The following is a 14160-nucleotide window of genomic DNA, read 5'->3' on the forward strand; positions in this document are numbered from 1 at the left end:
AATTCTCCTGGGAAAGATAGAGAGCACTGTACTTAGCTTCTCTTCGATTAGTCTCTCACTTGGTGATGTTCAGGGCAGTTACAGGGACAAGAGAAGCAGAAAAGAGATTGCAGGTAGAATACTGATAGAATCTAATTTTCCATAAATGAGACTACAGAACAGTCTCTTTTAGACATCTGATTTGGCTTGGTTTGTTCAGGACTGAAACACACCTGGCAGGGGGAAGAGTAAAGGTGTGGAAAAAGAGGAAATGTACCCATTTCCACACAAGGTAGACAATAATTTGTTCATTACTCTGGGATATTTGCTTGCCTCAGCTTTTGTTGTCTGCAGTAGGTGGTCCTGTCAGGAATGTGAATGAATGAGGCTCTTATATAGTTAATGAATTTGGAGTCATTTTATGCAAACTTTTTTTTTAATCTAAGAATTATAGAAAACAAAAGCAATTCCCTGGAAATACCTACCTTCATTATGTCCCCAACAGATCTTGTGAAGTATGTGGGGCAGGAAAGGTGAAAAAAGTATAGTTTAAGAAGTGTTTTGTTAACTACATCTACACGTTCACCTTTAGTACTGTGTCCAATTCTGGGCCCCTCAATTCAAGAGAGATGTTGAGGTGCTGGAATGTGTCCATAGAAGGGAGACAAAGCTGGTGAAGGGCCTGGAACACAAACCCTATGAGGAGAGGCTGAGGGAGCTGGGGGTGTTTAGCCTGGAGAAGAGGAGGCTCGGGGGGAACCTCATTGCTGTCTACAACTACCTGAAGGGAGGCTGTAGCCAGGTGGGGGTTGGTCTCTTCTCCCAGGCAACCAGCAACAGAATAAGGGGACACAGTCTCAAGTTGTGCCAGGGGAAGTATAGGATGGATGTTAGGAGGAAGTTCTTCACAGAGAGAGTGATTGGCATTGGAATGGGCTGCCCAGGGAGGTGGTGGAGTCACCATCCCTGGAGATGTTCAAGCAAAGCCTGGATGAGGCACTTATTGCCATGGTCTAGTTGATTGGATAGGGCTGGAGGATAGGTTGGACTGGATGATCTTGGAGTTCTCTTCCAACCTGGTTGGTTCTACGATTCTATTTGTTCTGATAGTTGAACAAAAACTTATATTTTTTTTAATGTTATGAACCTATCCACTGTACTATTCATTTATTACTTGCTATGAACCTGTCCACTATTCATTTATTACCTGCTTGTTAACCAGGTAAGTGATCTTGTGGTCTATATATCTTGTGATCTATAGATATATATCCTCTGGCACAAGTGCAAGAAAATCACCCAACCTTATTAATTTTGTATGAGACTAATGAAATAGAAAAGTAAATTATTCTCATCACATTTACCATCCTATCTCTTCGTAATGTCCTAGAATTAAGCCAATTTGTCTTGCTGTGGTAACAGACAAGTTATATTTATGTTACTGCGAAACTATGTAGCTGATTGGCAAGATTAAAAGCAACCAACAATCTCTATTTTCCTTGTTAAAATATGTCTAGATTTTGTCATCAAACATGCTGGCTATCATTAGTTATCCATTGATACTCAGCTCTTAGTTATTTCAAACACTCCTGTAAATCATTTGATCAGGATACAACTCTGCAGGGATTGTTAGCTATTCTGTCACATCAGATGGTTCCTCCTCTGTTTTTCCTTCTTGGAAGGCAATCACAGGATGGAAATGGTAAATTCTTGCAAGATATCTTCTGGCATCTGGTTTTTGGTTGGTTTCTCAGGCAGCTGAGATTCAAAATAGAAGCAAAGGAAAAGAAGATGTAGGTATTTTGATTTTAAGTTTGAAACAAAATTTTGCTTTTTGAGAGGCTGAGAGAGCTGAGGTTGTTCAGCCTGGAGAAGAGGAGGCTCAGGGGTGACAGAAACCCAACACAGGAAGTTCTGCTGGGTATTCTGCACTGGCATTTCTTTGCATCAACACAAGATTGCTATCTGAGCTCAGCCTTCAGGTTTTATCTCCAGCTTTGACATTATTCTTCTTATTGCATTTAGAAAAATAGCTGAACTTTCTATCTCATTTTCTGTAGTGTCAGCAAGATTCATAATCTCTGTAATTTCATTGTTAGCTTGTAATAAATCAGGACCTTACTTGACTCATGAATGCAATGAAGAAGATCACAGAATTTTTGTCTGTGAAGTCTTTATTAAGTAATTTAAAATCTTATACCATGGAGAGCCATTGTTTGGGCTAATTGTATGCTAATATTGTGTTGCCTTCCAGAGGCAGCAACTGTCATAAGGCAACATTGCTGAAGATCTTAATTGTCTCAATACATCTTGGTGTGCTTTAGTGTCTTTAACTTAATTATGCAATTTAATACTGTTAGTAAGTCTCGAATTGCATTAGTTCAGCAGAGACAAAGCTAATGTGGTTATGTGGCATAGAAATGGAAGCACCTGTATTTTTAAGGATTATCTCCTAATACCCCAATTACTCAGTAAATGTCTAGTTCAGAAGGTTCACATAACGTTATACTCATATGTTCCTGGGGGCCAGTGGAGACCTTATGTGTAATTTATTGCTTACAATGAAAGGTCAAAAGCCACAATTACAAGATGTCTCAGAAAGAGAATCTGAAAAATTAAGACTGTTGCAAATTGCCTGCAGAAGTGGAAAATATGTTAAATAAAACATATCAGTAGAGAATATGCTGTACTCTGTATTCTGGAGAAAGGTAATAATAAAAAAATCAAAGCCATTAGTCCTTGTCAATCTAAGCTGGGGATGTTTCTTCTTACCTTCTGTTGCGAAGGGGAAGTTAATTAGTGCGAGGTGATATTTTTTCCAAAATTAATACTGTTTATTAATTTTGTTATTCAGAACTCTCACCACCCCTGACCACTAATTAAACAAATATTTAGGTTCTTACACAGTCATGGCAACATTCTATGGATAATATCCAGATCTAGTAATAACCAGCAAAATACATAACCGCTAATTGAACTGGAAGAGAAGATTCCCACAGAAAATGCCACCTGAGATCAGTGTACTGCTTGCCCTCTAGATGGGCTAAAGGAGCTCTTTCTATTTATAGCAGCAGGCAATGGAGAATTACAAAGAGGCATTTCAGTAATTACTCACAAATTAAAGGTGTGATGGTTTGGGTGTTCCCCACCCCCCCACACTTTGGAAATCACCCAGACTGGACTCAGCCGGCTCTGGAAATTTGAATGAAGCTTATTATTTACAGCTAGCACAATATACAAGCAGATATTTACAGTATATACAGTTATAGACAGAAATAGACAAGGTAAAAGGGAATACAGAAACACAACAGCCCTCCCAGAAACTTGAGTCCCCAGGAGGGGCTCCCAACTGCCCTTCCACCTTCTCCCACCCCTCTCAACCTTACCCCAGTCCCAAGGAAGAATGGAGGTTTGGCCAGGGGGTTAGGAAGCAAAGTGGATTAGTCAGAGAGATGGCAGAGAGGCTAGAGAGAAATGCAGCTCAGGCAATGCCCCAAGATGAAGAAGAATGACTCTCTTATCTATGTTTGGATTCTTGTTCTCATACCTCTCAGCAAGCCTATGAGTGAAGTAGACATCAGCACTGTTTCTCTTTCATAGCCTGTGATCTAATCCTTCTCACCAGAACATTCTAGCTAGCTTCAAACTAGCACATCCCAACTCGTGGGGGCTAGCCACAGTCCAGACAGTGCCCAAACACTTTCAGGGAACTTTGTCTTGTTGGACACTGAGACTTGATTCTTCCTAGGCTTCTGGAGAAAGGAGGCAAGCAATCTCTGACCTTGTCTCCTGGCTCCTCTGGACAACCTGTGTATGTCCTGGACTTCTAGTCTTAGCAGAATTTCAGGTGTCTTGTGATGTGCAGTCTCAGCACGATGTCATGCTGGCCATGCAAGCTGATCTCGTGGAGGCATTCAGAAGCTGTTCCTGGTAAACTCACAACAGTGGCATTTACAGTCAAACAATAAAGCAGTATGCAATTGCAGCAGGCAAGGCAGGCATGAATAGCATGGGAGAGCACACCAGAGCATGGCAGATCACAGCAGAGAGCATGTTGTTTACCTGTGTATCTCCTTTTATCAGTGTGGGCCAAGGTTAATTGCCATTTGGACACAGAATAGCCAATCAGGATGGCAGTTAGCCAAACCTTATCATATTAGGCAAAGCCATAGGCTTGCTTTACCCAAATTTGGGAAAACCACAGGCCTTGCACAAGACAGGCACAAGCTAGGTTTGTGTTACATTGTTTACCACAGGACCCTGGCTAGGCCAGAGTCCATAGACTTAGTGGCTCCAGGTTCTTTTGTCTTCTTTTCCCTCGCTTGGCTCTCTCATGGAGCAGAAAAACATGCCTGGGCAAGCCAGTATAGGTATTAAGCCTATTTTGTGCCTATCAGACCTACCATGACACCTTCATACTTGGTTATTAGCTTAAAGATGTTTTATTATTTTAATTTCTTTACAGAACCTAGCTAGGTACTTCAAAAGTTCAGTATTGCCAGCAGCATTGATTTAGATCACTTTGAGATTGGTCTGATATGGTTAACCTTTCCTTAAACAAGAAAATGGGTTTTGGTGTACTTTCAGCTTATCTTTCTTAAATATTTTTAAATATAAGTTGCCTCAAGTCATCTTATCAAAAACCCTCCATCATTGTCTTTGCTTCCCAAAATGTACACTGTGAAAACTATATATCCAGGAAAAACAGAATCATTATGCTTCAGGGCACATCACTTCTACTGTGAATGTATAGAAACAGTACTGCTGCTCTTTGATTACAAAGACAGAAGGAAATGCATACTGGCAAAAAGCATGGTTATCCCAGCTAGGAAACAGGGCTGGGGTTGCTATCTGTTCTCAAGGGAAATGTGTACTTTCACATGTACAGCACTTCTATTTACTATAATGACCTGTAAAATCACAGAATAGCAAAGCAGCACTGCAATTCAGGATTGATTATAGAGAACTGGCCAGAAGTGCCTGTTCTTGCCTGTGGAAGTCATAACCTACACACAGTGCACAGATCCTCTGGTCCACAGCAATTCTCTGTCCTGGTAGGGTATAGGTCATTCTGTTCCTGTCATCGATACATCTCATTAGAGTTTAATCTCTTATATCACCAACTCAGTTTTTTTATTTCTGGAGTTATTTTTAGTGTTAACTCATCTGAGTAGAGCTGATCAACAATAAATGTTGAGTTCTACTGCCCTCAGTAGTAATCAGTTGCAAGCTTTTTCCAATACTCAATTACATGAATCCTGTGCAGAGACAGACCTGTATTACCTGAACAGAAGCATTAAACAGTGGTACAAAACCCATTAACGTATTTCCCCTTGGCTTGCTGTCTAGTTCTAGCAAATTATTGGCATCAGGATGACATAGTATACTTTCTAAAGTTGGGAATCTGATTTGTTAATTAAATTGTGACTTTAATGACAGAATGGCATGGCACAGGGATTTCATGTCTTCCCAGGTGTCATTCCTTTCTTTTTATTCTTCATCCCTTTCCTCACCAGCTGAAACATGTTTAGCTTTTTAGTTTGTATAACCATTCAAAAAAAAAAAAGAAAGACAAGATATTGATAGGGAGGGGAAAGGTTGGGCTGCTTTTTTCAATACTGAAGTTCTGTGAACTAATCCAGTACAAAAGTAATAACACATCTTTAATTACAGCTGGGCAGAAAGCCACACTGCAAGGGGTCTGCAGAGGTGAACAGTTGCAGTCCCAAAGCTTGCTTGTGATGTGTCCCCCATAGAGGGTCAGGGGTATGCCCCTGCAGTGAGCGCTTCTCTCCAGTTGTGGTCCTCAGCCCTGATGCTGTGTGGCCGTTCATAACAATACAGACTCTTAACAGTAATAAGTAAGTTTGTATAGGGTTAACATGCCAGGGGGAGTAACCCTGAACCTGACCCTAGGTGGTCTTGACCCCTCCCCAGGGGTGGGTCTGAACACCACAAAGTGATGGTTAGCCCATTCCCCCTTCCTGTCCCATAAAAGCAGTGGAACTCCCTGTTTCACTCTCCCTCTGCATCTCCCTGCATACCGCCATTACCATCTGTTCCTGCTCTCTCTTTGTTTCACCACGTGGCCATCACCATCACATCCGAGTGAGACTGATTTATTTGGGTGTGCTTGTCTCTCTCTCTCTCTCCAGCTAATCCCTTTCTTTTGGGAAAGAAGGGGAAGAGGGAAGGGCACTTTATAAAATTGTTGTTGGTTCTATCAAATTTATGTGAGTCTCTGGAAATTTAAATTAGAACCGAGACAAAGTTGCATTCCTAGCAAGGAAAAATTGTAGTTAAAAATCAAAATCAGCAGCTTTTCCTACACTTGTTTATGTTATGCTAGACATCATTGTAGCCTATAAATGATGCACTAACTACATGCTTTCATTCTAGGGTTTAAGTACAGTTAGGCTTTCTCTCTTATGTATTGAAACTCAAAGTGAGTCTCTTTGAACACTGAGAGCGGCAATTGCCAGACCATGCAGTACTGCCTTTGCTGGATGGTGAAGTATCTTTATGTAAGAAACTAACACCCAATTATTTCACGATCTATTGAAATTTCTAATGTTTTGTGATGCTTGCTTTCTAGTTTTGGTGGTTTAGGTGGTTTTATTTTTATTTTATTTTGTGGGTTGGATTGTTTATTTTTTCTATGTGGAGTAATTGGTGACATTGAAAAGCACAGTAGGGGAAAGCATCTTTCTCCATTGCAAAGGTAGCTGGAGAAAAATCTGTGTCAGTAAGATCATAGGATCACAGGATGTTAGGAGTTGGAAGGGACCCAGGGAGATCATTGAGTCCAACCCCTTTGCCAGAGCAGGACAATGCTATCTAACACAGATCACAGAGGAACACATCCAGACAGGTCTTGAAAGTCTCCATAGAGGGTCATGAATATCTTAAATCTATTGAGCAACTGTTAATAGTGAAACTTTGCGTGTAAGAAACGTTGCGGTACGTTTACTCAGAACATCTTTTTCAGATAAGGTTGTTTTCCATGAGAAAGAGTATATGTTTTTCTTCAGTGCATATATGTATATAGTGGAGTATGCTCTCACTCCAAATCGATACATGGATCAACACATTTATAGATTATAGTGTATAAAAGGGATTAGTAAAAAGTTATTATGGTTACTCATTTATTATCATGCAGAGTGCTAGAAATAGGCATCAGTAAGCACCTGAAGGAATCACAAGCTGAAAGATACTCTAATTTCTAAATCTCAGTCCTCTCTACTTCATAATATACCCATATGCACGGGGTCTAACTCAAGATCCTTGATTTTGATGCTCCCCAAACCATGCCCAAGCTAAAATCTCGCTAGGACCAGTAACAAAGATTGGGTGCTGGTGCCTGGAGGCACCCTGAAAATTAAATTTTCTAGCATAGACATAGCATTTGAGATCAGAAGTGGCTGATGTTGACTTTCAGAGGTCCAGGACTCATGCTGATAACTGGGGTGAGATTTTGAGGGCAGGAGGGTGGGGTTTGGACAAGTGTCCCAGAAATAATGAAGGGAGAGCAGTGCACTGTATCAGCACAGAAAAATGTTTCAAACCACTGTTTCCCAGTTGTAAAACACACATCAAACAGGGTTGGATTTTCCTTGATTTTATCCCAGGTACTTAAGGACTTAACAGGGATGGTTTACAATGTCTCTTACAGGTCCACCCTCATAATAACTATAAACATCTGCCTTCAAACGCTTTGTCAGGTAACAGCTTTTATTCCTTTTCTAGAGGAATCAAATTGAACTGAGGTGAAAAGATGTGCGGGGATGAAACTTTGCCATGGTTGCTTCAAGTGGACCTCAATGTTCTTCACAAACAGACTTTTAAACTGGGTTTATTTGCTTTTCACAAAGAGTAGAGTTTATTAATTGTGTATCTTGGTATACAAACAGCACAAGCTGATTTAAGGAGTCTTGCTTTATCATAAATTAGGGCAATGAAAGCCAAAGCTCTGACTCACAGCCTGTTAGGGGAGTAAAACTGGATTCTATATAGTAATGGCATAAAATTAAAATACAGTAGAAAATTACTGGGAAGAAATGTCTTTATTGAGAATAGCTTGAAAAGCTAATCTAATAATGAAGTCGTTTATTACTAACTAATAACATATTAACTTAATGAGAGGGAAATTATTAAGCATTATAAAAATTCCTGGTTTAATTGTCAGAAACTAATTCCTCAAGTAAAAGAAGGCTCAACTAATAAAAAGAGACTTCCTTTTCAATTGTTTTGCAGTCTTAAAATTTTAAGAGAGACCTAGAACTGATTTTGGTCATGAAGGAGATTTTATATATATATATATATTTAGTTTTGATAGTCTGTTTCTGAAATACTTTTTATCCTTTATACTTTCTGTATAAAAATAATTAAACAGTTAATTTCTGAAGAGGTATTTCTAAGCGTAGTCATTGTCGATTCACAGATGAAAATATGGGAGACTTCCACCAAGGATCTTTAAGGACCTCTATTAAACAATAATTGGTACCTGCTGTGCAAACTGTAGTTTTAATAGATGTGACTGGATTGCTGAGGTGTGGATTCAGTGTTGCATCACTGGAGTAAGGTACTGAAACCAGAGCTGCTGTTTTGAAAAGTCTGCAACCATCTTTCTTGAGTTGAAAGCTTCTGCTTTGCTTTACAGAATAAAAGCCCTTTCCAAGTGGGAAGTGGTTAAATTATGCAGTTGAGATTGCTGGCAGCTGCTTGCCTCTTTCTAAGAGCTTTGCTTGCTTGCTTGATGACCTCTGTGTTTCCTTATGCTATGCTTCCTGTGCATTGTCTGTCTGGGAGGAGGAATGAGCTTTTGAGTAGCAGCATACAGGCATGCTAGAAATGCTTAAGGAAGTGGATTTGGAATGATGATCTCTCATCTAAACATTGATCTAGGCTGAGAGGGTATCAAAGCCCCCTCTTATGGAAGGGTTTACTGCAATGATGTCTCGGGCTCCTTTCAGTGAAGAACTGCATGACATGGTTTGTAGGACAAATGATTGTGTATTCCTTCTTTCTTGGCTGCATTTCCTCTGACCTGTATCTTTTCCATGTGTTCTCACAAATGCAGCCTCTCTTGTCATCATTTGATGTAAGGGTGTGTTCAGATTTGCTTCCACTCTAATGCATTACTCTCCTTGGCTGTGCAGAGTTAGTGGAGGGAATGGCTGTCTTCCAGGAGTGAGTTTTACCAGAGGAGAGAGAGACCTTTGTGATTAATGGTACATCAGAGCTGTGTTAGAAGGGCTGTGTTGGTGTGCAGCAGCATACACGGGTAGTAAATGTGTATTTTCTTCCATTGTGCTAATGACCTGAGATATAGTCTCAGGCTTGTTTGTTAATATTCTCAGTCTTCTTGTTCTGGGTTTATGTGGTGTGTTTTGTTTAGTTTGGATTTTTGTTTTTGTTTGGGTTGTGTTGTTTTTTTTTCACCTGGGGAACGGAGCATCCAGCATAGTCAGTGAGTTCTCTCTCTGGTCTACTGCCTCCTTTTTATAATACCTGGGAGCAAAGTCCTTTGGCATGCTGATAAAGGCTGAGACGCTGAACAAATGCATAGAGCATCTGTTATTCAAAATCAGTCTTCTGTGTTTAAATTATTCCAAGGGGTCTTAGGGCTTTGGGCTGCTATGACATGCAATAAATGGGATAATAGCGGCACATGGATCCACTTGGCACTAATTATATATATAGAAATGGAAAATGGTCATCAGTAGCTAATCCTCCTACATCTCTGACTTGAGAAATTTACACCTTTTTCAGAGAGAAGTGTGGTGTTCAAGTTTTCACTTCTTGGTATCTTTGCTTCATCTGTAGTTTTGTCAGCTTTTAAAAGTGACAGTATATTAATTGCAGCTGAAAATGTAATATATGGAATACATTAGGGAGTTGATTATGATAGCTTTTTACATTTTTTTACACCAAAATTGGTATTCCAGACCATCTTTCTATACTGGTTAACTTTAGAGACTGCATAATTTGGAGAAAAGGACAAACCAGTTCTTAGTTCTGCCCCTGTGTCAAGCTGCCCATGGGGTTTGGGCCGGCTCAGCATCCCATCTCTCTGTCTGGAGGTGCCAATTCCCAGACACAAGCTAGCCAAGCTTCCTTGCTGACTCAGCTGCAGACTTATTTGTGCAGTCTTGGAGAAACTTATTCTTTTCTCTCCGACTTGTGAGTTTGAAAAAGAATCTGAAAATACAATGATCATATGTAGCCCTTTGGGGATAGATTTAAGTGGTCCAAAGGCTTATCAGTACCACCTTCTTACCACTGCTTCAGATGTCTGTGATACATAGATGCTTGAGGAATTCTGTTTCCAGCTAGGTATCTAAGATTTCAAAAGTAAAAATTAAAAACTAGAAATACCATTCAGCAATACTGTCTCCTATAAAATCCTCGTAGGTAAGCTCAGGAGATGTGGCATAGGCAGTTGGTCTGTGAGGTGGATCGACACTGGCTGGACAACAGAGTTTAGAGAGTTGTCATCAGTGACACAGAGTCAAGTTGGAGGCCTGAGGCCAGTGGTGTTCCCCACAGATCAGTACTGGGTCCTGGTTTTTTCAATATCTTTATCAAGGATCTGGATGAGGGCATTGAGCGCACCCTCAGCAAGTTTACTGATGATCCAAAACTGGAGAGGGTGGCTGACACCCATCAGGCTGTGGTGCCATCCAGTGAGCTCTGGACTGGCTGGAGAGCTGAGTCAAGGCTAACCCCACAAAGCTCAATAAAGACAAGTGCAGGGTCCTGCATCTGGGGAGGAGTAACAACAGGCACCGGTACAGGTTAGGGGCTGCCCTGCTGGAAAGCAGCTCATGGAGAAAGCTGTCCTGGGGGACAGAAAGTTCTGCATAGGCCAGCAATATGCCCTTGTGGCCAAGAGAGCCAATGGCATCTTGGAGTGCATCACAAAAAGTGTGTCCAGCAGGTCTAGGGAGGTTCTTCTCCCCCTCTACTCTGCCCTAGTGAGAATACACCTGGAATACTGGGTCAAATTTTGGGCTCCCCAATTCAGGAGAGACAGGGACCTGCTGGAAAGAGTCCAGCAGAGATCCAGGAGGATGAGTGGGGGACTTGAGTATCTCCCCTATGAAGAGAGACTGAGAAACCTGGGACTGTTTAGTCTGGAGAAGAGAAGACTGAGAGGAGATCTGATCAGTGTGCACAAATATCTGAGGGGTGGGTGTCAAGTGGATGGGGCCAATCCCTTTTTGGTGGTCAGCAGCATTAAGACAAAGAGCAATAGATACAAACTTGAATATAGAAGGTTTCACCTCAACACAAGGAGAAACTTCTTTACAGTGAGGGTGACAGAGCCCTGGAACAGGCTGCCCAGAGAGGTTGTGGAGTCTCCTTCTCTGGAGACTTTCAAAACCTACCTGGATGCATTCCTGTGCAAACTACCTTAGGTGATCTTGCCTTGGCAGGGAGTTTGGACCTCCAACCTCTGAGGTTCTGTGATTCTGTAAATAGAAAGTATTAATAGTTTTGGTTTTCTGTTGATGCAGAGGAGGCTTTTCGACAGGCATGTCTGTGCCTTCCCCCACGTGTCCATAATCTAATTTAATTATTACTCTTCTGTTTTGTTCACAGCCTACATGCTGACACATTACCAGTTTTGTTTCCAAGAGTGGACTTCACAGAACTACACAGTGCCTGATCCAATTAGCCGCTTTGATGTTCCTCACTGGACCATGTAGGTAAAATTCAAAGAAACATTTGTATTGATGTTATATCTTTCCAAGTATTGTACACGTTGGCAAACAGCTGGGTTCTTTTTTTTTGTGACAGTGCTCATTTGGGAAAGTGAGTTGTTTTTTTGTTGTTTTTATTTTAATTTATGGACTAGAAAATAATTTTTTAAGGCACTTCAAGTTTGTGATGTGTTTTACCATCAATGGATGTGCAACCATAGGCCACCATATGTCACCAATGTGTTTGGTTTTCTTGCCATATTTATCTTAAGTTGTCATGGATGCTGGCAGCACTGTAATTCCTATCATTGCTGTAGGTGTATCTATGCTGACTTTAATAGCAGTTACAGCGGTGCAAATTTCAGCTCAGGCACAAAACCCAGGAAAGGATTTGAAGCAGTTGGCAAAACATGAGCTGCTTCTTATTACAGCTGCACAGCTAACAGTGTAAGAACTAGCCAGGGTAAGAACTTGGCTGAACAGGCTTATATGAGTGAACCTTTATGCTTGCCTTAAGAAGGCTAGAACAGTGTCATGCTATTGTTACTCAGGATAAAGATGTTTTTAGGTATTCCTGTTGCTTATTTTGAGCTTCTGCACAAATTTTCACGTTTTTAATGAGTTTCAGAAAAAAACTAAACAACTGTAGCTAATATTCCACACCCAGGATTTCCCCACAGAATAATTCAGTCTTGCAACAGCAGAGATAAAAATCCAACAAGTTAAATTTATTTTCTTCAAAAGTATGGGTTTTTTTCCTTCTGATTTTGATACGCTAGCTAGATGTAGTTTCAAGTCATTTCCCTCTGTGAGAGTAAACCCAGGCAAAGAACTAATTGTACTGATTAAATTGCCAGCATTTATTATCACTTGACTGCTTTCTCCTTGTATGTTATGCTGTTTTATGTCTCAGTTGAAGTAGCAGTTAAAATAACTTACATGAAGTGGTAGATTGCAGCTTTTATGTCTATCTTTTAGTTGGTGTTTCTTTTACATTCCTTCTGTAAAACTTGCACCTTAGTTTGCATTTCTAGTTTTGTGGAAATTAATTGTAAACATGAATATGTAGCAGTGATTTAGGTGGCTTTACACATGCTGTCACGCTCTTCCTTACACAGAAAAGAGCTCTCCTCCTAGACTTACTTAGAGGCTGTGGCACTGACAATTTATTTTCTTTGTTTCTGGAGTGTCTTTTGAGATTTCAGTCACTCAGTTCTGTCTGGAGAAAGCTCCTAATCAAATTACCTCAGGAAAGCATTTTCATAGCATGCTGGCTGAATCTTTATGGCTTCAGTACTAACAACAGCTGTCTGAGATGATTCCTGAAATGGTGCTTATATCTGCTTTCGTATCCTGAAATTTGGATTGTCTCTTGCACACGGTTACACTGTTGGCTATATTCAGCTGCAGTCGGTTTTGCCTTTCGTGTTGCATTGATCATATTGCAGGTTTAATTATATGTTTATTCAGATGTTTCATGAGAGGTGAAAGGTTGTGGGATTAGTTACTGGGTTTGTATTGCTAGCTCTAGATTGGAGAATAGAACCATAGAATGCTAGGGGCTTGAAGGGACCTTCAGAGATCATCAAGTCCAACATTAAGAGTGTGTCCAGCAGATCGAGGGAAGTTCTCCTTCCCCTCTACTCTGCCCTGGTGAGACCTCATCTTGAGTAGTGCATTCAGTTTTGGACTCCCCAGTTTAAGAGGGACAGGGATCTGCTGGAGAGGGTCCAGTGGAGGGCTAGGAAGGTGATTAGGGGACTGGAGGGCATGGCTGATGAGGAGAGGCTGAGGGACCTGGGACTTTTTAGTCTGGAGAAGGCTGAGAGGGGGTTTACTACATGTTTATATACCTCTGAGGGCTGGTCAAAAGGTGGGGGACAGGCTCTTCTCGCTTGCTCCCTGTCATAGGACAAGGAACAATGGGTGTAAGTTGCAGCACAAGAGATTCTACCTCAATACAAGGGGGAAATTCTTTACTGTGAGGGTCACAGAGCACTGGAACAGGCTCCCCAGAGAGGCTGTGGAGTCTCCTTCTGTGGAGCGTTTCCAGGCCTGTCTGGATGTGTTCCTCTGTGATCTCTGCTAGATTGTATGGTCCTACTTTGGCAGGGAGGTTGGACTCGATTTCCTTGGGTCCCTTCCAACCCCTAACATCCTATGATCCTGTGATCTCTGCAAAGCAGGACTGGTTAGGGCAGGTGACTCAGGAACACATCCAGGCATGTTTTGAAGATCTCTAGACAAGGAGACACCAGAACCTCTCTCAGCAGCCTGTTCCAGTGCTCCAGCACCCTCACAGTAAAGACAAAAATTCTCACGTTGAGATGGAATTTCCTATGACTGAGTTTGCATCCAGTGTCCCTCATCCTGTCACTGGGTATCACTGAAAAGAGACTGGCTTTATCCTCCCAACAGCCACCCTTCAGAGATTCATACACATTGGTAAGGTCCCTTGTCAGCCCTCACTTCAGACTAA

General features: G+C 41.2%; 1 protein-coding gene across 8 annotated transcripts in view; it reads left to right on the forward strand.

Annotated features, from left to right (window-relative positions):
• CHRM3 (cholinergic receptor muscarinic 3) overlaps positions 1-14160 on the forward strand; it is a 251612-nt gene that overhangs the window by 125725 nt on the left and 111727 nt on the right. For 7 of the 8 annotated variants that reach the window (XM_064158605.1, XM_064158606.1, XM_064158607.1 and 4 more), the window contains one exon: positions 11581-11683. In XM_064158605.1, the coding sequence (XP_064014675.1) occupies positions 11586-11683 (98 nt within the window). In that variant the 5' untranslated portion in view covers positions 11581-11585. Of the gene's footprint in view, positions 1-11580; positions 11684-14160 lie in introns of those variants that run through there. The other variant, XR_010305584.1, reaches the window with a different exon arrangement.

The sequence above is a fragment of the Pogoniulus pusillus genome, chromosome 18 (genome assembly GCF_015220805.1).
Source record: "Pogoniulus pusillus isolate bPogPus1 chromosome 18, bPogPus1.pri, whole genome shotgun sequence".
Taxonomy (NCBI): domain Eukaryota; kingdom Metazoa; phylum Chordata; class Aves; order Piciformes; family Lybiidae; genus Pogoniulus; species Pogoniulus pusillus.